The sequence below is a fragment of the Gallus gallus genome, chromosome 1, assembly GCF_016699485.2.
Source record: "Gallus gallus isolate bGalGal1 chromosome 1, bGalGal1.mat.broiler.GRCg7b, whole genome shotgun sequence".
Classification (NCBI taxonomy): Eukaryota; Metazoa; Chordata; class Aves; order Galliformes; family Phasianidae; genus Gallus; species Gallus gallus.
Window position 1 is genome coordinate 72,751,482 of NC_052532.1, and position 26,343 is coordinate 72,777,824.

The 26,343-nt window shown below is 37.6% G+C and overlaps 1 protein-coding gene and 1 long non-coding RNA gene across 4 annotated transcripts; both read right to left on the reverse strand.

Annotated features, from left to right (window-relative positions):
• Window positions 1-3,984: 3,984 nt before the first annotated feature.
• MANSC4 (MANSC domain containing 4) lies at window positions 3,985-18,554 on the reverse strand. Of its 3 annotated transcripts, XM_004938058.5 has the most exons (5): window positions 18,473-18,554; window positions 17,324-17,451; window positions 12,854-13,192; window positions 6,709-6,843; window positions 3,985-5,952 (listed from the first exon to the last, which is right to left on the reverse strand). In XM_004938058.5, exons 3-5 carry the CDS (start codon window positions 13,080-13,082, stop codon window positions 5,267-5,269), a joined length of 1,050 nt encoding a protein of 349 aa, XP_004938115.1. In that variant the 5' UTR covers window positions 13,083-13,192; window positions 17,324-17,451; window positions 18,473-18,554; the 3' UTR covers window positions 3,985-5,266. The 3 variants fall into 3 exon arrangements, with proteins under 3 accessions (XP_004938115.1, XP_024998203.1, XP_040503426.1); XM_025142435.3 differs by lacking the exon at window positions 17,324-17,451; XM_040647492.1 differs by lacking the exons at window positions 17,324-17,451; window positions 18,473-18,554 and adding an exon at window positions 15,444-15,545.
• Window positions 18,555-20,954: 2,400 nt separating this feature from the next.
• LOC124417680 lies at window positions 20,955-26,211 on the reverse strand. The gene is made up of 2 exons (XR_006934354.1): window positions 25,973-26,211; window positions 20,955-23,174 (listed from the first exon to the last, which is right to left on the reverse strand). It is a non-coding gene; the product is annotated as an uncharacterized LOC124417680 (long non-coding RNA).
• Between the last annotated feature and the right edge of the window lie 132 nt (window positions 26,212-26,343).

Genomic DNA, 26,343 nt, shown 5'->3' on the forward strand with positions numbered 1-26,343 from the left:
AGGTGCTTACAACCTTTTATACCCGCACAACAATGGTCACATGTAAGAGCCAGGTGCCTCATGCGTGCTTATGTCTGGCTCAAGTAGTTACTGAGCTTGTTTAGTCATTAGCAAGGCAATGACTTTCTTTGGCCCAGAACAAAATAAGGTACAAAATGGGATGACAGTGGGAAGGTGAACTGATAGTTATTTACAGAATACAAAAGTACCTTGGGAAGAAAGAATGAAGATTGCTGAAATTGAAGGCTGGTAGAGTGGCGAGGTGAGTACTCTGCCTAGATAGGAATGGGTTGAGTCTTTGTACATTGAGGCCTTCTGTGCCTTCTTGTGTGTTGTATTCAGATTTGGCAAGGAAAAAAATGTGTGTAGATTCCCACTTAATGCTGTGAAGCACAGAGGAAGTAGTCCATATGGACGTTTGCCTTATATTTGATAATTTTTGTTTGAAAGGAATTTATTTGAAACTCTGAAATTACAAGAAACTTGCCTTCTCACAATTAAATGAGAATTCCTTAAAAGTACTAGTTTGAAAGGATAACTATTACTGTACCTCCCTGGCTTACTAAGATTTCAGCTTAGAGAGAAGGCCTTCATTTTCTGGAAGGGGTAGAGGAGCTTTTGTTCCTCAGACTTATAGATTTAGGGTTCCTTCTTTTTATGTTTGTACTAATGTAAAGTTTATTAGAAACTTGGAAAATTTATCAGGTTGTTCGTTGATTCAAGGATTATGAGAATACTGTTTAAAATTCTCATTTGAAGTACTGTTTAGTGTAATTACTAACCTTTTTTTGAATGGCCATGAAACCAGAATCACTGAGAATAACAGCAGTTTGACTCAGAAAATTGTATGGTTGGTGGAGGAGCACTTGGCTTTATTCCAGTGGAGATTTGGTTCTAACGTATGGGTAAAAGAATTGTTCCCTTTATTAATTTTGTCAGTGTTCGCATAAAGACTTTTGTACTAGGCAAGCATATGTCACAAACTTGTGTTAGCAGTGGCATGACTTGTACCAGATGCTCATGATTAACACCCTTTAGATGTTTTAGGAAATCTTAAAGCTTGTTTTTTTTTTCCATTAAAAAATGTCTTTATGTGCTCAAGACATAGATGCACCTTATAAAATCCTTTTTTGCAACAGATAGAAATTAACTTTTTCCATCATAGACTTTAAATGGATTTAAGTAGATGCCTGTGAAAGTTGTAGTTAAAATAAATTTGACGTAATAATAGTGGTAGAAAGAAGAGCAGAGCAAGGGAAATTGATTTTTCATTTTATTACATTACTATTTCATTAACTTGGCAGCTAATTCATGAAAAACCTAAAAATAACCAGGCTACTAGAGTTCCCTCTGAGCTGTTTAAGACAAGCTTATATATGTTCTATAATTGCTTCAGGAAATACAGACAAGACAAAAGCTGACTTATCTCCTTAGTGCCAGGGCATCCAAGTGGTGGATCATGACACCACCACGAGTGATGTTTTTTTTTCTCATTCTGGCTCTTTAATGAAAATTGCTTAGAACAATACTGGGACTAATTCACTATGTTCCATGAATGCATCCAACACTTACCATTAAATCAAAGATACCAATTTTCCAGTCCTATCTGGCTTAATGACTCTTCAGTTATAGAATGCTAGGCCAAATGGCTTTAAAAATCTACAAGATTGACGTACAAATTGCTTTTCAATGTCCTTGTCACTTCCTCTCCTTGCTAAGAAACATATGAGGAAGAATAAGATCTTTATAATCCTGTTAAGTGCTCAGTCTAACTGCTAGAAAGGAAATACCAAATTCAGTTGCATTTGTGGTTTTAGCTAATGATCTGATCTGTGTTACAGTCCAGAATTTTTGTAATGCAGTAGACTGGATCACAGGTAGACTGGATGATATTTTGAGCTCTCATCTTAGGATTTCTCACTTCTCCCTCAAAATTGTTTATGAATTTAAGGGTGACAGTATTTTGCTGTGATTTTGTAGAATATGTAAAACTCTGGGATCTTAACTCCAGTGTGAATCCTTCTGACTTTGATTTATAATATAGAGCATGTTTTCATGAACTAAATTACACATCTTTATTTTCCCGTATAACACTTGCAGACCATCTCATTGGAAACTTTCATTGTAGTTTCAAAGCTGTGAAGAGTTAAGAGTAATAGATTTGCAGGTTATAGTAGTAAATACATCCTTATCAGTGATCTGTATCATACATTATAATATAAATGCATGGCTGTAAGGTTTGTATCTCTCAGTACTTCTATATGCATGTGTGTGTATGTGCACATCCTGGTACGGGGAAGTGCTCAGGGTTTACGTTACTTTTAAATGGGAATGAAGACAGTTAACATTTAAATTAGGAAGCAGGGCAACCCCACAGTACATAGACTGGGAAGTAAGGAGGAGCAGAAAACGATATGCAATATCTGGAGACATTGGCTCTCTCCTTGGGCAATTATTTTACTGGTGTTCCTGACAGCCCTGACCTCAGGCAACTGTCCATCACCAGCTGAAACTTGAACAGGAGGGCTACTAGGTGTACTTCTCTGCAGCCATTAGTCTCTCTAACCTCCAAGTAGCAGATGTCTTATTTCAAATCCAAACACTTGCCTCTGCAAACTGGAAACTTAAGTTCCTTGCTGCAAGGGAAAATAAGCTGCTTCCAATGGGAAAAAATCCCAGAAGTTAAGTTCTTGGCCCTCTGAAATAGTTGTGATGCATAGTTTCACAGGTGCGGTTGAGGAGCCTAGCCTTTCTTTTATCTCCCATATAAATGTTCAAAAAAAAAAAAAAAAAAAAAAGTTGAAATCTAGTGTTTGGTCAAACTGGAAAAGAACTTGCTTTGTCAGGATTCTGATTTTTTGCATCTTAGAAACTGCTGTAAGCACTGGCCTAAGCTGTCTTCAGTAAACAGTGTTAGGAATTCTGAAGTAAAGTGTTCATTGTCACTATGTTTTCTTGAGGTTTACTGTCTGTGTTCTGTCATGCTTTTGCCATTTAAAAGTGACACTAAACATAATCTGCTGCTTAGATTTGACAAAAAGGCTGTTAGAGGGACATGATTTGGTCTTTGACAAAGATGGTAGGCCATGTTAGAACCAGCTGGGATTTCACAAAGTGCTAAGACTCAGATGTGACTGATTGTCTGAAAAGTCAGTTATAGACAGCCTCCTGGACTTCTGAGAAGTCATTGATACTCCTGGCAGGAGCTGACATATTGTGTTTTTGTGCACAGCATTGCTACAAACACAGCTAAGGAATAAAAGGACTATAAAAGGGATGTGCTATCTGAACAAAAGATCTTTCTACCTAGTCCCTGCTACCTAAAATGTATGCATTAACTTTATTGTTACTCTGCTAGTCTGCAATAAAGTAGTCCTGCTACAACTGTGTTTTATACAAAGGCTGCTCTGAAAGTAATGCCTCCCATTTTATTATGTGGGCCCATAACTTCAGAGGTGGATACTGGTGGTATGGTAGTACAGGTTGAACACTCCTGCCAATATTCCATTACATTTTGTTGCTGTGTGACAGATGGCAGCAGAGAGGGGCAGTCTGAGAACATGGCATCTGACATGGAAGTGGATATGAAGGAAAGGTGTGGAATTGAATTCCTCCATGTGGAAAAAATGGCACCCATTATGCTTGCTGAACATATGGAGACCAAACAGTGGATCTCAGCACAGTGGGGTGGTGGGTGATGCATTTCAGAAGTGGTGAGGGCAACATGAAAGACAAGCTTCTTATCCTGTGTCAGTCCCTTTTGTGACATGAAAATTAGTAAATCTGTTCTATCAAGGCCTAAAACTTGTTTAAACTTCAGCTTCTTAAACTGCAGTGCTACTCAGTGTGTCCTAAAATATAATTTTAGGGTGGTCTTTTCCTCTGAAGCCAAGCTGCTCAACTGTAATTAGGTATACATGGGACTTTCTAACTTCATCACTGTAATTATTAAGCTTTACATAAATCTTACTATTTTTAACATAATTTTCTACATAGACATATGACAATCAATTTTATTGTTGTTCGTTTCCTTTAATAACAGTTACACTCATCTAGGAAATAGGTATTTCTTACAGCTAGTGAATAAAGTGAGAAACTCTGAGACATCAACAAATTTAAAAGAGAAAGAACAATCCTGATTACTGCTGAAAATGTTTGCTTTGCTAAGCAAACTTCCTGAGCAATGTTAGTCAAGGAAACATCTTGTTGCTGTAGTCATTTGATTTATCTTCAGGAGTAGCAGTTTTATGAAGAGAGTATACAGGATGAAGAAACAAAAAAAGCTTGTTTTTAATTACTAAACACTAACTTCTAAAGCTTTCAAAATCTTTTGTACATTTCTGTGCAACATACATTAAGTGTCTGTATTAAAAAAAAAACCAAATGAAGTAAGTGATAAATATGTGTGGGCACAATAAAGCAAGTCAAGGTGGATAGTACAAATTGACCATAATTGCAATTCATGAACAATTTGTGGTTGCATTTGTGCTTTCCTTAGCCAGTAGTAGAGTGAATCTGTCAGTGCATCACACAGTAATTAAGTTTAAAAAACAGGAAAAATCTAATGGTACTAAGAGGTAGTGGTACTAGTCTAGGAGGGCTTCAAAAGCATTTGAAGTAATTGTCAGAAAATTGGGGTGAAAACAAAGCATAAATAATTGGATGATCAGATGTTTGAGTTAATGGAATTAAGTAGTTTTGGGGACTTACTTTTTCAATAGGTATTTTTCCTTGAAGACGTAAAGAGTGCTGGTTAAATTGTTTTGTTCTTGTACTAGGGGTATATAGTAAAAAACAATCTAGAATTTAATAGGAAAAAAATGAATACAATTTTTACAGAAACAACTAGATCTGGGGCAATTAAATAATTGCTACAATTAAATCTTTTATGATATTATAAAATTTAAATCACTTTTACTGATTGCATTTTATATTCTCTAAGGCTGGTCAAAGTCAGGGCAGAGATCATGTAAAGATGCAGTGAATCTGCTCCCTTAAATTAGGGTAAGTGTATTGTTTTTGTTTGGTGTTATTCTGAGTCAGATCGTGTACCAAAATACGCTCAAACAGATTTGAACATGTAGTGAGACCTGTTAGTGTGCAGTTCTTACCCAAAGAGACCGTGGAAATATGTTTAATTGGTGAGAACGAAATTACAGCTGAATGATTCTGAAACTTACTCTTTGTTCTGTAAAAGAATTAGGCCAGAAAATGTGATTCACTTTAAAAAGGCTGTTTGTTCCACAACAAGGGTGGTGACTGTATTTTACAAGCTACCTTGGACAGTAATGTATTTTATTTGCCTAGACATTGTTCTTCCTCTCCGTATGGGTTGATAGTGACCTTTCCTACTTCTGCAGCACCCTGCTCCAGGAGCCACAGTACAAAAGCAAAGGAAGATGAGATAAGAGCAGAGAGCAACAGGAATCAGCCAGACACTCAGAGCTGCAGGTTCCCAAGCAGGAGCTTCATTATCTGAAGTATAATTCCTGCCACCGTAGCCTTTGGTTTCATTTAAGTGTTGTTTGCTGCTGTTCAGATGAGGAGGAGTGGGCATGCGGGATAACACCTCTGCAGATGTAGGTATCAAAGTTGAGTGTACAGTCCTTCTGTCTGAGCTAGTGAATAGTCTAGTACTTCCTGAAGTTGTGTTTGTCCTCTTAGCCAAATGGTTATCCAGCAGAGAAGTTGATTCCCTGGAATATGTGCTGCCTTTTGTTTTTACAACCGTCAGGCTTGTGCTGGAGGTGAAAGTGTTTGCTGTTATGCTGTTACTGATGGTAGAAGATGGAGCTTGGAGTAGAAGAGAACTTGACGTAACATTACCATGCTGGCATCTTTCCCACTCAGAGGTCTTTGTGCTGTTTTGCCTTACATATTTATTTGGTGAGGTGTAAATACTTGGCCCCTTGAATTTCAGTTTTTCAAAAATAAGAAGGTCTGGATCAATCCCTATTAAATCATAAACAGTATTAGTTTATGTAATAAAAGCTCATCTGCATACAAGAGAAGAAGAGAGTCCATCTGAACAGCACCTGTAGGGTGGTTGTGATCCTGGGGGCTCATGCATCCAGGTGCCAGCAGTGGGGAAGGCTGGGACCCAGGGGCAGATACTGGGTAGAATGAGTGTCTGAGCCCATGTGTATACACATATATATACATATACATATATATATATTAAACTGTATATTTTCACTATATATACATATTTCTATTTTCACTAGCAGGTCTCTGTGGCTGCATGGGATGGAGGACAAGGCTCTTGGTGCTGCCTTTATGTGTCTGCTTTATGCGTCTCACTGTGTTACCTATGTGGATGGCTGTGTGTGTGTATGTATATGTACACATTTGATATACTTGTATGTGTGGTCAATATGCATGTGCTGAGTGGGAACACATTTTTAGCCATGCTAGTGTGTAAATCTAGGGGCACAGAGCAGCAATAGCTTCTCCTCTCTGTCAGGTCTTATATGGTACTTTTCCTTAACAAGAGTATTCATTAAATATTCAAAGAACAAATCTTGGCAGGTTCTTTCTCAAAAGTTCAATGAAAGAAAGAGTGAGGAAGTATTCCAAGAAGTATGTACATTAAAGAAAAAAGAAAGTATTACACATTTTTATCACTGTGTCTTGCTACAGAAGGTGTTTTAGCAACTTACTATATATGTTGCTGTGTTTTCAGCCTTTATGCACACAATGTTTGATTACCTGTCGTGATGTTGTACAAAACAACGTTGATTCTAGCCTTTAGTATGCAACTTTCCAGTGCTGGGCAAGACACGTGCAAGCAATTCATGTTTTCATTAGTAGCTCCATGGTAGAACACTGCTAGATTACAGGATACTATAATACAAAAAGAATAAAGCTGAATTTATCAGCACAGTAACCATTATACTTTCCATGTTACTGCAAGGGCTTCTCTGAAAGTAATGCCTCCTAATACGTTGACTCATGACATCAGAGGAGGATGTTAGTGATGTGGCAGTTGCTATGTGACTGATGGCCGCAGAGGGGTAGTCTGACAAAATGGTGTCTGACATGGAAGTGGGTATGAAGCAAAGGTGTAGAATTGAATTCCTCCATGCAGAAAAAATGGCACACATTGACATTCATCACACTGTAACACACAGTATGTTTATGGAGACCAAACAATGGATGTTAGCTTGGTGAGAAAGTAGTAGTTTGTCTCAGTAATGGTGACAGCAATGTTAAAGACAAGCTACATTCCAGACAGCCATGCACAGCTGTCCTACCATGGAATGAGGAGTTTCTTGACCAGCTCATCCATGTCAATTGGCAGATTACAACCATGGAATCATGTATGGAACTAAACATTGGCTTCAGTGCACTGGAAACAGTGGTGGTAATGTTGGAATATCACAAAGTTTGCACCAGGTGGGTCCCACAAATGCTCACACAAGAAATACAAAGAGTCTTGGCTGAACTGTCCTACCATACCCACTGTACAGTCCAGATTTGGCATATTCTGAATTCCATCTGTTTGGGCTCATGGAAGATGGACTGCATGGGAAGCATTTTCCTAGCAATCACACTGTCATTGCAGCTGTGAAACAGTGGGTCAACTTCACTAGTGCAGATTTTTATGAGTGTGGCATGCAGGCTCTTGCTGGCAAAAATGCATAGCCAGTGGTGGTGATAACTAAGCTGAAAAACAGTGTTTTGTAGTTGAGCATTTGCTCTATGAAATAGTGTTATAGTGCTCTTTGTATCAGTTGTAATTTCCATGGAAATTAATAGGAGGCATTACTTTCAGAGTGACCTAAGTTCATTATTTAACATTGAAAGAAATATTAATACTGAGTAGTTGCACAGTATATAAAATCGGTGATTCTCTCATTATCATGCAAACTTCTTAGGCACCTAGTCATAAAAGTAGAACAACTTGTAACTATATTCATATTTTACACCTAGAGAAGATGAAAAGAATAGCCAAATGAATTCTAAATGAATTCTCAGAATAAATAAAACCATATGCTGTAGCCTGCAGTCCTCTCTTACCTTTCCTTTATATCTTTATTGCAGTGATTGGACTATTTCTAAAAGTAAATCAGTCAGTGCAAGTTTGAGGTGTTTGCTCTTGTGCAATTGATACCTGTCTACTTGAAACTGGACAGGAAACATTTTTTTCACTCAAACTATTAAACACTCATCAGCTGGTGTATCCTGAACTACAATATGTAACTGGCATCCTGCCTTGCTTTATCTTGTTTGGCTTTGGGCTATTTATTTCTGTGAATATAATATTTAAGACAATCCATCATCTGTATTTGGAGACTAGCTTCTCTCTTACCACCTGAGGAAAGCGTCACTGAGAACTAAATTTCTGTATAAATATATATAAATATATATCTATATAAATACCTGAATCCTAGTGGTTTAAGATAGCTGTAAGCATGAAAATGGGGATGTAGAAGTCAATTTAATGAAATGCTTTTGAAAATTTTATATTATGTGCTTGTATATATGCTTCAATACTCAAGGTAAATGTTATACTGGAAGTCAAAATATCAAGTAACAAGTTGAATTTATTTTATATCACTGTGCTTGGAGTAGGATCAGTGTTAATTTTTGTTTAGTCATGTGAAGTTTTATAATTTTTTTCATGTGTCCTGAATGTAGACTTGAATTTTTTTGACTACAGAAAAAGTATTGGCAGGGCAGGTGACACATTCAACAGCAGAAAATACTGTAAATTATTTAAAAACCAAAGGAAAATTTTTTGATACTGACTTTGATTCTCAAGGCTTAGCACTTCAGAAAATCATAGAGTAGAATCATAGAATCCTTAGAGTCGGAAGGGACATTTAAAGGTCATTTAGTCCAACTTCTCTGCAGTGAATAGGGACATCCACAGCTAGACCAAGTTGCTGAGGGACTGGTCCAGCCTGGCTTTGAAAGTCTCTGGGGATGGGGAATCCACCACATCTCTGGGCAACCCATTCCAGTGCCTCATCACCTTCACTGTAAAAGACTTCTTCCTTATATCTAACCTAAACTTACCCTCTTTGAGCTTGAAACCATCTTCCCTTGGAAAATTTGGAAAGTTGTGAATGAAATGATCTTTTAAGATTAGATGCTTACATAACTTTTAAGAAAATGTGAAATAGTGAACTATTGCTTTAAGCAAATGATTGCAACATAATTGTGCTTTTTTCTCTTTTTGTCTGTCTGTTTTTAATATAAAAAAATCATTCTAGTTGCAGGATAATGGTGTCAAGACAGTAATAGAAAAGCTTTATTTTACATGAATTGTTAAGAAACTACTTAGCTTTAAAATATTTTCCATTTACTTTGGTATTTATTCTAAATATCACCTTATATTTCTAAGTAATGATAGTAACTTGTAATATTTATTCAGTGGAAAAGTAATGCAACTTTTTTCTCTTCCCATTGCATGTGTAACTAAAAAATAACCCTATCTTATCAACAAATGAGAAAAAGAAAGAACATGCTCTCTACCCACCCTTACTATCTTTTCTGTATTCACTGTATTTTTTGAGTTAGTAATCTAAATACTGCATTGAATAACACTGCATATATAGCTAGAAAATATTTTTCCATCATAATGAACATATCAGATGTCAGAGATGAACACTGCTTTCAAAAGATGTATACCATAAGATTAAAAATTTGCAATGAAAATGCACTCTGTCTGAAGAATACAAATTCAGCAGCTTTGTGGAATAAAAAAAGCACTGTAGAAGTGCTGTTACTGAATGTATATTGTACCATGTTTTTTACCTACTTGCATTAAGTAATCAAAGTTGTCTGCATAGCTGAAACAAAAATAGTAATACTTACAAGAACAACTGGGATCCTAAGCTGTAATGAATAGTGTAAAGTCATCACTAGATATTGAATGTAAATCAAAGAGGTCGAACAACAGTTTTTCTTTCACTGAGTCCATCTTTTATCTCTAACTAGGCTTCATCAGTTTCCAGTTATGAAACTAGCAGCTGAGCTTAGAGAAGACTTTTACAACAGTAGAATTGGTACAAAGAAAGTTATGGCTATTTAAAGCAATAGAAGGACAGTGCTTGTCAGATACAGAATGATACTTTACAAGGACTACACAAAACCCTGACTCTATTATGTACCAATTAGTTTACATTTTTCTTTAGAAGATTACAAGCATATTGTAGTGTTCAGAAAACAAGTACACTTTGAGGTACTTCCTGAGAACTATAGACATTTAGACAAACAGACAAAAAATAAAAATAAAAATATAGACATACAGATAAAATATATATATATATAAACAGTTGTAGTCATCAGTAAACATTTTGTATCATTTTTAGTTAACAATAAAAATAACAAAGGCCTTCAAATATTTCTATGAAGTATCTATGTAGTAGTTGCTTTTCTGTGATATCTTTTGCTGAAAGAATGTTAAACACTCTGGAAACACTAAAAATAGAATATTATGAATATTGTCATTGTTTTAAAACAAAAATTTTCTGATATTTGCTCACAGTGATTATTTTTTTTCCAACAGAAAATTGTTCTTCACTTTCCTTGTGTGTTGTAGCAGCATAGAACATTGCCTTGAAACCCAAGTACTCAGTGTTCTGGATTTTGTTGAAGAATTGACATTTTGTACTATCTGTATTTTTTATACTTGTTTTTCAGTATGATACATGAACATTATGTAGGTTTGGTGATATATTGCAGGGATATAAATTCTTAGTTAAGAAAATAGAAGATACCTGAAAATACATGCATTTATCTTAAGGGAGGAGTTAGATTTCAAGTCCTTTCCTATCTTCAAAGTTTGTTCAAAGTTCTGTTGTTGTTAGAAACTCATATTTTTGGCACAACATAATTCAAAAAGTTTTTCATCATAATGATTAGTTTACACGCTTTATGAAAATATCATTAATATTAAAAAAGAAAAAAATATATCTTCTGAAGAAATTGGCTTTTGAGGAAGTATTTTTTTGGTATATGTGTTAGATTTTATTGTGTAAAATTGAGTAAGAAAAGTAAGTCACAAACCTATTTTTGGGGTGAGAAAAAATAGTTCTTTGGTCAGGAAAAATATGTAAAAAGCATGCTATGAGATATTTTGCATCATCTTGAAGAGGTACAAGCCAACTATGCTATTGTTTATTTTTAAATTATTTCAGAATTTATTTCTATCTTGTAAGATTACCTTTCAGTAGCTGTCCTATTACTGAGAATCCAGCAAAGAAGACAGTCTTACCAATCGTCAATATTTCTTGAAGTCTTAATTAGGACATTTATTGGTGGTAGACTGTGGTAGACTACAATATCTGTGGTAGACTACATCTGTCTCTTTGGGACTGTATGGAAATCACAATCTGATTTAAAGCATATTTATGAAATGCCATTTGATACTCTGTTATAACAAGTCTGCACTTGATTGTGAAAGATTACAAAAACAAGGCTCCAATTACCATTACTTACCTTCATTACACACCTAGTCTCATGTTTTATGACCAAAAAGGTAGTTGTCCAAAAAGGAAAAAATGTTACTAAACTGTTTATAATTATTCTTTTTTCACCCTATTTTAAACAGAAGTTGACTCCTCACAGGAATGCTGATGGCCATTAGGTTAGTTGACTTGGTGCCAGATTTTCAAGGACAAAACCACGCTCATAATTAAAATTTCATCAAAATTCTTTTTTTTTTTTTTTGTATTTAATAACAGGTAGCTCACTTTGATCTCCCATATTGAAAAACTTTTTGAGTACTGTGCGCTTTGCAGTCAAATTTAGGCACTACAGGCACACGCATCAGGTACACTCTTAAAATACACACTGTGTACAAAAGGAATGTGATATAGGGAAAGTATAGTCTTGGGTTTAAGAGAAGGAATGGCATTTTCTCATTTTTATTCTGAGTCTCACTTTTTAACACTAGGAAAAAAAAAGGATAGCTAACCAAATAACCACTGTCTCAGTTTTACTGCTCATACTGATGTTATACTTCAGCTGGACCAGAATCATAGACTCATAGAATGGCCTGGGTTGCAAAGGACCATAATGATCATCTAGTTTGAACCCCCTTGCTGTGTGCAGGGTCACCAACCACTAGACCAGGCTGCCCAGAGCCACATCCAGCTAATAAATATTATGTATTTCATGGCACATTTTGCAAGCGTAGCTATAACCCTGGTACCTTAAACAAGCTAATTTAGATGATTAAACTTCTTGCTTCATTCTTCCAGACATTTTAATTGCTAAGAGCATTCACTGCATTTTTGAGTTGCCTTGTAGCACTTCATGAATTGCTGAAAAACCCGGGAGTACCAGTGTGTTGCCAGCACACAGAATGAGATTCCCCTGCTTCTTGACTTCAGATTCTTCAAACGAAAGGAAAAAGGTGCCACCTAATTATCAAAATGACTCATAATTCAAGCAAAAGTAAAAATAAATTGAGGTGTTCAGAGTATATTTCTGCTGTAAAATATAGTAGGAACTGAAAGGAGACCCAAATATGACAGACTTGTGTGAAGATTCTAACCCACCCCCGTTCCCAAAGAAGGGCCCTAATGTAATCAGTGTCCATTTACAGTGGAGTAGAATTTTTCTGTAGAAGAGTAGGTGGTGATGGATATTGAAAAGTTATCTTAATATTGCCCACAGAATTTGTAATAAAAATTTAAAATGTCAGAGCAGATCCTAAAATTTTCACATGTTCCAAGTGTGGACTTCCAAAAATATCAGATTAGCAAATGCCTTTCTATGGGACTGAAGATGAGAGAACAGTTACCATGTGCCCCTGCTTTCCTGCCTCAAAAACTAAACTGTACATATCCTTCTTTGTTTTGTTTTTATCTATGACACAGTCTTGATAATAAACACTCACCATTCCTCTGAAGGCAGCAGGTTCTACTGCACTGCTGGGAGGAGACTTCTGCATAAATCCTCAGCACCTGGGCTCCTCTCTTCTGTGATTCCTGCAGGTCGATCAGAAGACCAGGAAAGCGTCGGATCCAGCAGTTCTTGTAAAAGATGGTGGGTGTGCAGAGGGAATCTGACTCCACTGCCAATCCCAGAAGCAACAGCACCTCTGATATTGCCACCAGCATAACCATGTCTTCGGTGTAATTGTCTTAGTGAGTGTGCTTTCTCCTTCATGGATGTGCTGAAGTTTGGACCAGCATTTTAAGAGACATTCTCTTGAGTGGTAAGGATGCTACCAATTCTGCCAGGGAAAGAAGCCAAGAGAAGTTTTTTTCCAAACAATTCTCATGAAGTTGTTTGGCCAGCTGCTGAAAGGAAGCAGCCATTTTATGAGCTATATATAATTATAATAATTATTATTATTGTTCTCTGCATTGTTTGGAGACAGTTTTTGAGAAACAACAGGCATGTGCAGCTTGTAGTCATTCAGAGATCTTGTTTCTGTAATCTCAAGTTTGTGTCATAAATCCTAAGACTAAACTATGCACACAGCCTTAGTTTGTGACGAATAATGGTAAGCACAGCATTCACTTTCACCTTAGCTCTGAAAGTATGCAGCCCTGTCATTTGAGAGCAGGTGGGTCTGCCACTTAGTTCATCCTCACTGCTACTATCAATACAGAAAGAACAGCTCCATTTAGTTTCTTAATGCATTTTGAATTATCTAGTTGTTGCAAATGTAGTTTCCTTCTTGAGTAACAAACTGAAGCATCTAATGTCTGCCAGCCAGAGGTGAAAATTTGTTCTTCCCCACTCTGCTTTGGTTGTAAAGGAAGTACGATTTTATTTGCAAAGATCTAGCAATAGATAACTATGACTGGAGAAGGCTGCAGGGGTCGGAAGGGATATCTAAAGATCAGCAAGTTCAACACCCTGCTAAAGGAGGCTTCCTACAGTAGATCACACAGGTAGGTGCCCAGACAGGTCTTGAGCATCCGCAAAGAAGGAGACTCCACAACCTCTCTGGGTGGCCTGTTCCAGTGCTCTGTCACCCTCACTGTAAAGAAGTTCTTCTATATATTTGTGTGGAACTTTCTGTGTTCCAGTTTGTGGGCGTTGCTTCTTGTCATATTACTATACACCACTGAAAAGAGTCTGGACTTGTGCAATTGAGTCCTGCACTCTAGATATTTATAAACTCTGATCATATTCTTTCTCAGTCTTCTTTAAGTTGAACAGACCCAGGTTTCTCAGCCTTTCCTCAAATGGGAGATGCTCCAAGCCCCTTATCATCTTTGTCACTCTCCACTGGACTCTTTCTAGGAGACATCTATATTTTTGGAACTGGACAGCCCAGAACCTGACGTAGTATTCCAGATTTGGCTTCATCATGGCAGAGTAGAGGGGGAGGATCAACTCCTTTGACCTGCTCACCTTACTCTTTTTAATGCAACGCAGGATGCAATTGGCCTTCTTGGCTACAAGGGGCATGATTGGCTTGTGGCTAACCTGTTATCCACCAGGTCCTTCTTTGCAGAGCTCCTCACTAGCAGGTAATTCATTAACCTGTACTGATACATGTAGTTATTTCTCCTCAGGTGCAGGACTCTACACTTGCTTTTATTGAACCTCATGAGGTTCCTCTCCACCCTGCTCTTCAATCTGTCCAGGTCCAGAATGACAACATAGCCTTCTGGAATGTCAGCCACTCCTCCCAGCTTCATATAACCAGCAAACTTGCTGAGGGTGGACTCTATCCCATCATCCAGATCACTGACAAACAAAACTGGACCCAGCACTGACCCTTAGAGAACACCACTAGTTGCAGGACTCCAGCTAGACTCCATGCCACTGTTCAAAACTCTATGAACTCTCCCAGTCAGCTAATCCTCAACCCACCTCACTGTCCACTCATCTATCCTGTACTTTCTAAGCTTCATTACAAGGATACTGTGGGAGACAGTGTCAAATGCCTTGTTGAAGTCAAAGTACACAACATCCACTGCTCTCCCCACATCTATCCAGCCAGCCATGACATCATAGAAGGCTACCAGGTTGGTCAAGCATGACTTCCCCCTGTTGAATCCATACTCCCGAAAACCTTCTTCACTTCCAATTGTTTGGGGATGGTATCGAGAGCAAGTCTCATCACCTTTCCACGTACAGAGGTGAGGCTGACTGGCCTGTAGTTTCCCAGATTGTCCTCTACATTTGTCTCCAGACTAGAGAAGTACTTGCAGTCCTGCCTTTAATGTTTCACACATTTAAGAATACTGAATGGTTTGCACTGTCAAAATAACACATAACATGTTTATAATAACTAAAAATGCAGGTTAAAACTCCAGCTTACTGGAGTGGATTCTAGGAAATACTGACTTCTAAAAGTATTTATTTATTGGCTGTTCATAGTTATCAGGTGGTTCAATCTTAAATGATAAGAGACTATATAAAAAACAGTTAAGCAATTTTGTGATGCATGACTTCAAGTAGGTTTTATAATAGCAGGTAACTGATTAAGAGAAGACAGAGATGGGAATCTTATCAATGCTTACTGATATGTAAAGGGCAGGTGTCAAGAGGATGAGCCCACGATCTTTTCAGAGGTGCCCAGCAACAGGACAAGGAGCAGCAAGAACTGGAACACAGGAAGTTCCATATGAACATGAGGAAAAGCTCCTTGCTTTGAGGGTGACTGAGCACTGCAACAAGCTGCCCAAAGAGGTTATGGAGTCTCCTTCTTTGAAGATCTTCAAAGCCCATCTGGACACTTTCCTGTGTAACCTACTGCGGGGAACCTGCTTTAGCAGGGGAGTTGGAATAGGTGATTTCTAGATAGGTGATCTTCCCGCACCTACAGTTCTGTGATACAGTGTGATTCTGTAACTTTTCTGCTTATGTTAAAGCTTGGAAGAAGCCTGTGAGAGTGTAAGAAAGAAAGTACAGACAGCATACAGGAAGGCAACTTTTCAAGCACCTGATCCGAACCCTGAAATTCCTATGTATATTGTTTCTTAAAAGAATGCAATCTGATCTCTGATTTCCACTGCTGTATGCAACATAACATAACATGCAGAAAGGGTTTGAAATACTACAGTACATATGTTCATATACACTCAGTGGACCATGTAGAGATGCTGAGGAAATTAGGTAGAAATACAGTTGTCTGCCACAGAGATCATGTGTGGAACAGACAACAATGTTTTAGACAGGAATTTTTTTCTTCAAGATTAGGATTGACCTGTGAGATGCATAGAGAGCTTCAAAGTCATTTCAGTCTTTAGGCATTACTGCTAGCATTTGTTTTGCAAAACAGAGCCCCCATTTTGGAAATGAGACAACATGTACATACTTTCATTCTTTATAGAGCTCCTTGAAAGGTAATGGAGCCCAGCACAGGTTAACTCCTGTTCACCCAATAGCAAGATCAAAGCATTTATTTCTTCAGCTAAAATACTGGCTATGTTTATAATATATATGTATGTCACACCAAAAGTAATGCCTCCTATTTATTTCTATGGAAACTATGACAAATACGGAGAGCACGGTAACACTGTTTGGTTCAGCAAACTTTCAGCTACAGAACACCATCTTTCAGTGTAGTCAGCACCATTAACTATGCATTTTCACCAGCAATGAACAAAAGCTGGCATAGTATGCTTGTAAAAATCTACACCAGCAGAGGTGACCCACTGTCACTGTCACTATTGCTGAGATGCACCACTAACCACCTCACTGTGCTCACATTCACTGTTTGGTCTCCTTAAACATTCAGCAAGCATCAATGAATACCAGTAGGTGCCATTTTTCCACATGGAGGAATTCCGTTCCACACCTTTGTTTCATAGGCACTTCCATATCAGACATCATTTTGTCTGACTGTCCCTTTGCTGCCATCTGTCGCATGGCAACAACATGTAACTGAATACTGGTGGGAAAGTTTAGCCTCTACTGTCATACCACCAACATCTGCCTCCGATGTTGTGGACCAACACAATAAAATAGGAGACATTACTTTCTGAGCAGCCTTCATATTATAGTGTTTTCATACAGACTCTATGTTGATTGTGAGAGCTTTAATTAAATTGCTAAAAGGAGCATAAGTAATAATTTAGGCATCTGTCTTGAAAATGAGCTTTTGGCATTTCTGTTATTTTACTTGTTGTTGTGATTTATTTATCTGTAGTCTGTTGTGCATTATTTTTGTTTTTATCTCTGCCTGAACATCTCTATTTAAAACCTTGAAAGTGTTTCAATATACTTTTTTCCATTCAGTGAAATGTAAAGAAGTGATTTTAAGCATCTGCCATTGTCACGAGAATCAATGACTGTAGTTTTCTGAAATACATTTTGGTTTAAGCTTTCCAAATATTCTATTACATCACTTGATATGAGACACACAATTTTGAAAGATATGCTTGTATTGTGGTTTTACCTCCAGCATTTAGTATGAATTGGGATGTATTTTGTCTGTAAGACTGGTGTACAGAAACATTCATTCCTGACTGCTTTCCTTGCTCCAACTTTTCTCCAAGAACAGAAGAGTTTCTGAATAATATGTTTCTGAATAATAAGAGGAAATGAAGAACATAAAGATTAAATTCATACCAAACAAGCATTTTTATCTGGTAAAGCAGAACATGTCTTTAGTTCACTGAAATGAATTAGACTACTTGCATGACAAAAAAAAAAAAAATGATACAATATGTAGCTTAAATGGCAGTGGTATATTTGTGGTTACTGAAGATTATGATGACTCAGATCATCTGTTTTTATATAAGTGTGATGCCTTGCAAATTGTATAGGTAGGTCGCAAATATACTTCTTTCATTTTAGGAAGAGATAATTAATTAAAGACTAACCTTGTGCCCTATTTCAGTCAGAAGGACCTGAAATACTATATGATTTCTTCACTTTCAGTGATGCTGTCTCTAGACATTAGGATAAAGTGTAACACTGGATGTGAAACATGCCTGAACATCTAATCATATTTCAGACTGTTCAATAAGTCTTTATCTGGCATCATGTTTTGAATAAAGAAACAAATTCTCAAATACCTGCAATTGCCTTTGAGGCAGTCACTAAACACAGTTAAGTGAGAGTACTCCTTGTGTTTAAGTAAGTTATTTCTAAGATTGAGATTTGGTAACCAGTCAAGTTCTGTACAGATCTATGAGTCTGCAATATATTTTATATCTGTGTTTAGTTTGCCACTGCTTGGCAATAAACATGTTGCTAGTCTTTCTCAGTACCTTCCCATTTTTATTCTGCTCTGCTGCCTGCTTCAACCAAGCAGCCTATTTTCTATTTCATTACTTGTAATTCTTTCTCCTTTCTCTGTTTCTGAGTAAATTATGAGAGCAAGAACAGCTACACGAAAACACTTTGTTTAAAGAATTATAAAGATACTGAAATAAATAGATAAATTATGCAGACAATTTCCTGTCAAAACTGAAAACTTTTGTCTGTTAAAGTCTTCTGCCACCTTGCCCAAAATTCCACTTTGACTTTTGGATGGAAAATGCATATTTAATACTGAAATTTAGTTAAAACTTTTTGCAAAAAGTAGATATCCGAATCTTACCTGCAAACTAGTAACTGACTGTTCCATGTTCTCTGAAAGGAGGGATCAAGAGACTTTTGCTGTTAGTAAGGAGTCTCTGACTAGTATCAAGCCAGCACTTCATGCTATTTGTAATTCTTTTCACTGATCTTCTCAAATTTCTTCCTGGAAAACAAACTGGCATTTACCTGTTTTCTGTAAGAACACAGATGTTTTTGCAGATCTTTCAGTAAAAGAGATATAAGTGTACCTGGCACAAAGGAAAAGAATGATGTTCCTTGTTATAAACAGAAACAGCACCTGAAGAGCTCCACCTGGGCTGGCAGGAATAGTGGCACAGTCCAAAAGCTTACTAGCACAAAGGATTCATCAGACATTAACTCTTTTTTTGCCAGATTTAAATAAAATAGACACCTTTTCCACCTGTAGTTTCAAATATCCATATGCTTTTTTATTTAGCTTATGTGAATATGTGTTTCTAGTACTTGGAATATGTAAAGACCAGAAAGAAGATCTCGATGGTACAGGGAAGCATTCCTGGAAGTGACAAAAAGTGCCAAGGCTTTGACTCTGTAGTCAGGTCGGCCAATCTTAAATTATAGTGCACAGATAGTTTGGCTTTTGTTCACAGTTGCCCTCTGGCTGCTCAGAGGGAGCAGGTGGACAGTAGATACCTCCTCGTGGCTTTGTGACATTACACTTTTGTGCTGTTTGAAGTGCTATGATAGAAAGTGTTGCCCTTTGCTCTTTCCCAGCCAACACAAGGGCCTTTCCTGGGAAGTTTCCTGTTTTCTGCTCTGTCAGAGGTGGTTAAACCAGAAGTGGATAAGAGATGGATGCATCCATCATGTAGATGCAGGCTAGACAAGAGAGAACAGGTGGGTATCGTGTCTGGGCCTTCTCTGTACCAAGGTGGTTATGGGAGAGAAGCAAGAGATACTCTTAATGCCCAGATGCAGCCAAGAATTGCTCCTTGATGCTGACATGTTGATACACAATTACGTAGAAAATTATTCTTACAAACACAGACCCAGTCTGTTTCAGGCTTAGAAACTGACCACTGTTAAATATATGAAGCAACATATATATTCTCTACTGCAGCTGAAGTCAAACACGTTAGCTTAAACCATGGGCATCCAACTTTTTGTCTTGCCTGGGCTGCACTGTGAAGAAGAACTTATTTTAATTTTAATGTGTTTTATTAAAACATATGCAAAAGAGAGCAACAAAACCATAAAACTAGAGGGATTTTTGACTTTGTTTTTGTGATGCTAACGCACCAGTCTGGTTCAATGGCTGCAGTTCTTAGTGAATTCTCAAGGTGTTTAGTAGAGATTTATGATGAAATTTTACTCATCCTGTGCTTCATCCCTGAAAACAGTTGTTCACAAATGTATGTACTGCCAAAAAGTGATTACATGAATAAGGCATGATTGTGAAGTGAGGGATATTGCTGTTTGGTAAGAGAGGTCTTATAAAAGTCTGGTAGACATGATCAATTTTTTGATTGCAATTTTACACATTCACTTTGAACATCTGCAGATAGTGTATTTATATTGACTGAAAATGGAGCTGCAAATATTTTTTTTTCAATCTTGAAACCTTTTCTCAAATTCTTGTATCAAAATAGAAAGCACAGCTGCATACTCTTCGTTGTTCACAGAACTGTGTTCAGCCAAGTCCATATTTGCCATAATTTGAGCTGGCACCACATTGAGCTCTGTGCCCAAGTTTCAGCCCAGATGGGGTTAACAGCACATATGGTTGGTGCTTAGGGGCTGGCTGGGCTGCTCAGTGTTGCAGAGATGCAGCAATTATGGTGCAGGATAGGGGTGGGCCACATAGTGAGTTGTGTGGCACGCAGCCCACAGATTGGACATGCCTGACTTAATCAGTTTGTGTTATAGGCTGACAGAGCAGCTGAAAGTGGACAACTGCCAGTTGAGAAGCAAGACTGAAATCTTCATCTCATTTGACTTAAGTACATACATGTGTTTTTTATTTTACTTAGCAGTGATAAGATCAAAATTTTACCTAAGCCCAAGTATTTTGATAATGTCAGAATATATCACTGTGACTCTTACAGTATAAAAGTTGTAGATGTATCATGAAATAATGAAATATAAATACTTTGAAACAAATCTAAAAGCAAATATCTCATTATTACATTACTGGAAAAAACTGTTTTCACTTTCTTCTTTCAAATTTCCTTGAAATCAAAACATACCTGTGAAGTGTTTTAAGTAAAAACAAACAAACAAACAAAAACCTAAATTTCTTGACATAACTTTTGCCAAAAACAACTATTAGTAGTCAGATTTTGGTTTGGAACAATATACCAACTTTTTAATAAATCAAATTTTCTCCAAGTTTTGGGATAGTTGGATCCAAGACTCTGGTTACAAACACATTTCTCTGTATTTCTTCTCTGGTAAAAAGAGTTAAAACTTTACATTTTCTATCCTTGAGACATTGTGGGTAAAAAAATATATATATACATATATATATATATATGTATATATATATTTTTTTTAAGCGTTGTTTCGAAGGGGCTGCCAGGCCCTAAGAATCTCTGAGCTTAACCTCAAACTAATTCTGGTAAATATGAAGGCTGGAGTCTTTGTGTTCAAACAAAGAGTAACATAAGGTTTAGCCAGACGAGATTATCCAAATATAAATCTACTAGCATATGTAGAAACTTGAGCCAAGGTTTATGACAAAAGGGCACAACGTTTAGCAAACTTTCTAATGCATGATGAACATTTATTTGTAACAGAACAGAAAACTAAGCAAAAGGGATGGAGTTTCAATATTGTGAAAAATTTTATACTGCTGGATGCATAGTGAAAACCTTCCATCCAGAACAGTATTTATCTAACCCAGTTGTTTTGTACAAAAACTTGGTTCCATTTGTTTACATGAGGATTTAAATGTGTGTGATGTTTTAAAAGCTACCAGTTTACTGTCCTCTAGACAAAACTATGCAAGAAAATTCTGGCCTGGGCATGCCCAATGAATTTGTTCAAAGCAAGTAACTAGCATTTTAACTACTTACACACTCCTGCCTTGATTCTGCTGTCTGGTGACTGAAACATATGATCCACATAAAATGACTACTAGGATGCAAACAACTGGAGCAGCCCCTCTGCTGCCTGTGACATACAGTTTAGTCTTAATCATTCATTAAATCTGATTAAAAAAATATCATGCAAGTATTTTTTCAATACCATTATAAAACATTGGTTTTGCAAGCAACAAATATTAAATTGTACAATCTGCAGAAAAAATTAAACAGGAAAGAATAGGGAATAAAAACAAAATATGCTATCAAAAAAGAGTGGTTTTTTTTCTTCCTTAATAATATGGTTAATGGAATTGTATAAGATTGTTTGGCTTTGTTTGGCTACAAATCTGAAAAAAAACAACAACAACAGCAAAACCCCCACCTTTCTTTAGCAGCTCATCCTTCACCAGTGATAAAGAATTCAGCTAAAACAAAATTATCCTCCAGTCAGGCTTTCTTAGAAAAGCCAAGATACTTCAAAATATTGACATTTTTAATGCTGAAATACTGCAGGATATTTCCTATGTTCCACAGATACTTACTTTGTACCCTGTGACAAGGAAAATACTAAACAATGGCAACAGCTAGTGAGTTGTTTCCAAAGACTAATTCCTCTCTTGAGTAATTTACTATTTCTCAATACACAGTTCCCTGGCAGTACAGTACAATTCCCTGGCATCTTAGGGGGAAGAATGTGGCACTCTATATTAGATAGCATTAATATTTTAAACAACCCCTGATTCTAGCTCACATTTCAGACTGACATGGCTGAAAGGAATTCAGAGTTTACTTTAGTGTTTTGTTGTTGTTGTTGTTGTTTGTTTGTTTTTGCCCTCTTCATGGTCTGGTCCTTAAAACAATCAGCTTGATGTTTCTTATTAATTTCCATGTATCACCCGGTGTCTCTGTGTGAAATCAAGATAAGGTTTGCTGAAAACATACACAGAACAATGCAGTTTTCCTCTAGACACTTTACTGGTGTTTAAGGGTTTGGTTATCCACTGCTGCAGACCTTCTGTGCAGTCTTGGGCTAGACCCACAAAGAAATCATAGGATCACAGAATCATAGAATGGCTTGGGTTAGAAGGGACCTCAAGAATCATCAGGTTCCAACTGCCCCCTACCACAGGCAAAGTTGCCAACTACTAGATTATGTACTAATTCAGATTGACCAGGGCTGCTTCCAAACTGGCCTTGAACACCATAGATGAGGCATCTACAGCCTCTCTGGGCAGCCTGTGCAAGCACCACCCTCTCTGTAAAAAAAAACTTCCCCCTGACATCTAATCTAAATCTTTCCTTCTTTAGTTTAAAACCATTCTCCCTTGTCCAGTCACTATCTACCCATGTAAAAAGTTGATTTCCTTCCTGTTTATAATCTCCCTTTTAAATATCACAAGGCCACAATAAGGTCTCCCCACAGCCTTCTTGAACAAGTCCAGCTCCCTCAGCCTGTCTTCACCGGAGAGGTGCTCCAGCCCTCTGATGTTCATGGCCTTCCTCTGGAGCCTCTCCAAAAGCTCCGCATCGTTCCTTCTGTTGGGGGCCCCAGGCCTAGATGCAGTTCACCAGATGGGTGCCTCACAAGTGCAAAATAGAGAGGGACTCTCACCACCTTCATCACCGGGCTGCATTTCATGCATATGTAAACCAAGTTTCCTGTGAAGAAAAGCATTTGTCATTCTGATTCTCTGACTGATACTTCAGTTGCTGGTACTTTGTAGTGACATAATAGGGAAACAGATTGAAGACCTATCCAGCTTGCCACAGAAAATCATCACATGGTTTGCTGAGGAAAAATAAGTGGCCATAGCTTACTAAGTAAATTGAAGCAGTGTTAAATACCTGAAGTGACCCTAAAGTTTAAAGAGGCTTCAGGCATACGGAGCAGGCGTGCACCAGCCTTATAGTTGTTCTGTGCCTCCACACCCTCTGTGAGGGATTAAAGCAGGGAGCCATGCACAAGTACTGCTTTCTGTTGTTACCTCTGTCTTCGCTTTGCTTTGTAGCAGCAATTCTTCCTGACTCTCTCTCTCTCTTTCCTTACTTTTGCTAGGAAAGTCAGAGGACTATAAGAATGTATGCCCAAGCACAGTCAGGATCAGAAGCTTAGTTATTCCATATCATGGTTGAATGGTCTGTTACAATGGCTGCTGTGTAAAAGAGCTTCTTCCATTTCTTCATCTTTCTAATAGAAAAGAGTGATCTTTTTCAGCCCTGGAAACAATTTAGGCATTAAGTAAAGAGAACAGCATTGGTACTGTACACAAGCAAAAGTGTCTAGCTTGTGAATGCCAAGCAGAAATGGCCATCTTATCTCAAGAGTGAGAGCCCTTACTGGCCATTTCTGGTAAATTCCTTTTTCATTTACTGGCACACAAGCATTATTTTTTTCTAGAAATTAATTTGTCTCTCAGACACTGTAGACAGAGTCCTGAAGTATCTAAAAGAAGCTTGAAGGTTTCACTCCAGAAGCCCAAATTCAAAAGTTTTGTATTGAAAAGCTAAGCATAATTATCCATGTCTTCCTCTCTGTGTAAATGTCTTGTTCTTTGGGTCATGTTCTTTTTACCCACACTTGTTTAATATCTACCATGACGCAAACTTGTTTTCATGTTGTTCCGTGCTTCAACATGTTCTTAAAGAGTTACAGATAGTCCTTCATATTTGTTTCAAAGATCACATAAGTTTTTATAATTGTCTACAGATTTTGACTTTGTAACTCTAGCACTAGAGATTTCCATTTTCAACTGTGAAAAATACATTGCTTGCTCTCCTAAGATCAACTAAGATGACTGCTAGTGAAACAAGACCTTTTCTTTGACTCCAGTATAGCAGGATATATATTACCAATCTTATCATATACCCACAGTACAGCTGTGGACCGAGACAGATCTAATTATGTGCGCAAATGTGGAACAAAAAGGTAGTCCTTACCTTGACGCAATTGCAATATTAGCACGATATAAGCACAGGATGCAGATTAATGTAGTAAGAAAGCAGATCTACCCTGTCAGTGTGCTCTGACTTAACACAGTTAAGTCCCAGACCTAAGCATGGATAAAAACATAGGTAGCTGAGAATCAGTCTAGGAAAAACCATAGATTGAGGAAACAGATTTAGGCTTTCTGCAAAAGTGGCTACTCAGTAAGGAGTGCTGCCGTCTCATTGTGCATACAGCAGCTCCTGTGATGAGAGCTACAGAAATCAGCACTCTCAGAAGTTTGTTGGTGGGAAGAAAATACTCATGTCTATTAGTACATTACAGAACTGATGCAGTCGAATAAAAACCTTGTGAAACGTGAGCTTGAAAACCCTGGCAGAGTGACAGGTGGAGGCACACACGAAGACAGCAACAGAAATATACTATCTAGGCGCTGGTGTTCATACTTGGAGGGAACAGAACTTATCGTAACTCACTACATGGAAAAAATCACTCACCAATTAGTAGCTAACTTGCCAGTACATCAGACATAGGAGATTCCAAACCAGATGTCTAAAGATGGCAATCATACCACCGTGCTGGCAATCACACTGTATTCCAGAGGGAATCTTGATGGCCATAACAAGCATGAACTCTCTGTTTACATCTAGCATGTTAACCATTACAACGGCTTGAAATGTCTGGCTGTGGGAATTAAAGTGCAATAGGATGTATAGTTTAGACTTCTTCTGAAGTGGTAGGACCTCAGCTTGTTGTGCATGATATCACTGAAGCTGCCGAAACTGCTTTGGAACTGAAAGGATTTCATAACACCAAATGGGCCCTTTAAAGCACTTGCATCATCTTGCTTTTGAAGTGAGATGGAAAACAAAAATGGAGAGAAATCTACCCTGCCTCAACACACGCTTTTATAAAAGTTGGCAGAAAATAACACCTTTAACTCTGAGATTGGCGTTGATATCACCTGTATGGTCTAGAATAAAGAAGCTGAAGATAAAAAAAAAAGCATGAGAGAAGATCATTCCCCAGAGGAAATTCTAAAAACCAAACAACTGTTTTTCTGAAAGAAATGGAAAAACAAACAAACAAAAAAATTACAAGCAAATAATCAACCAACCCCAACCCAGACATTCTGAAGAGTTCTATTAAGTGGGAGAAATGAGCAGGGGAAGAAGGGATTTATTTGGAATCTACACAATCTGCAGTAACTGGAGGTGAGTCACATTAATGATGAAAGGAAAAAAAAACTCTGTAGTCTAGCAATGCACAGAATGAAAATTAAAAAAAAAGGGGGGGGGAGTGAACAGATTTTTAAAGTCTTTATGTTGTGCATTTTATATTGTCATCATGTAAGAGTACATACTACAGCATCACCTGTTTCAGTCGTCTAAAAAAGAAAAAAAAAAAAAACAGCCACTTCCATTGCGGTTCAAGCATGCAGCAAGGCCAGCACCAGAGCAGTCACTTTAAACATGAAGCTAGATACTCAGCTATTAACTCCTTGGTTACTTACATCAAACAAAATCAGGGCTCTGCTATGTAGATGACTCTGGTGAATAACACATTTCCTATTCCTGGAACATAGTTTAAATAGAAAAGATAGAGTAGCAGACAAGGTTATACTATCTCTATATGCCAAAGGAGGAGCTGGTACATGTGCGAGAGGAACCAGGTATCATAGTAGGAGTTACTAAATTCTGGTGCTAGACGTGAAAGATGTTCCTTTTCGTTGTGTTTCTTACACAGAACAGCAGGGAATCGCGCTGCCACCTCCCCCTAGCTGTTCAGGGTCACACGCATTTCTTCCCACGTTCCAGAACGTTCTCCGCTGCAGGGCTTCACAGGGACATTTATGGCAGCGGGTTGGGATAGCACGGCCAGCCC

Excerpts from the sequence above, each read along its gene's own strand:
- MANSC4 (XM_025142435.3), bottom strand. The coding sequence starts at position 13,082 with ATGGTTATGCTGGTGGCAATATCAGAGGTGCTGTTGCTTCTGGGATTG. Across the intron at positions 6,844-12,853 it reads CTGCTGCCTTCAGAGGAATG|TATCCTGTAATCTAGCAGTG; the intron begins GTGAGTGTTTAT and ends TTTGTATTATAG. Across the intron at positions 5,953-6,708 it reads TTTGTACAACATCACGACAG|GGATTGATCCAGACCTTCTT; the intron begins GTAATCAAACAT and ends ATGATTTAATAG.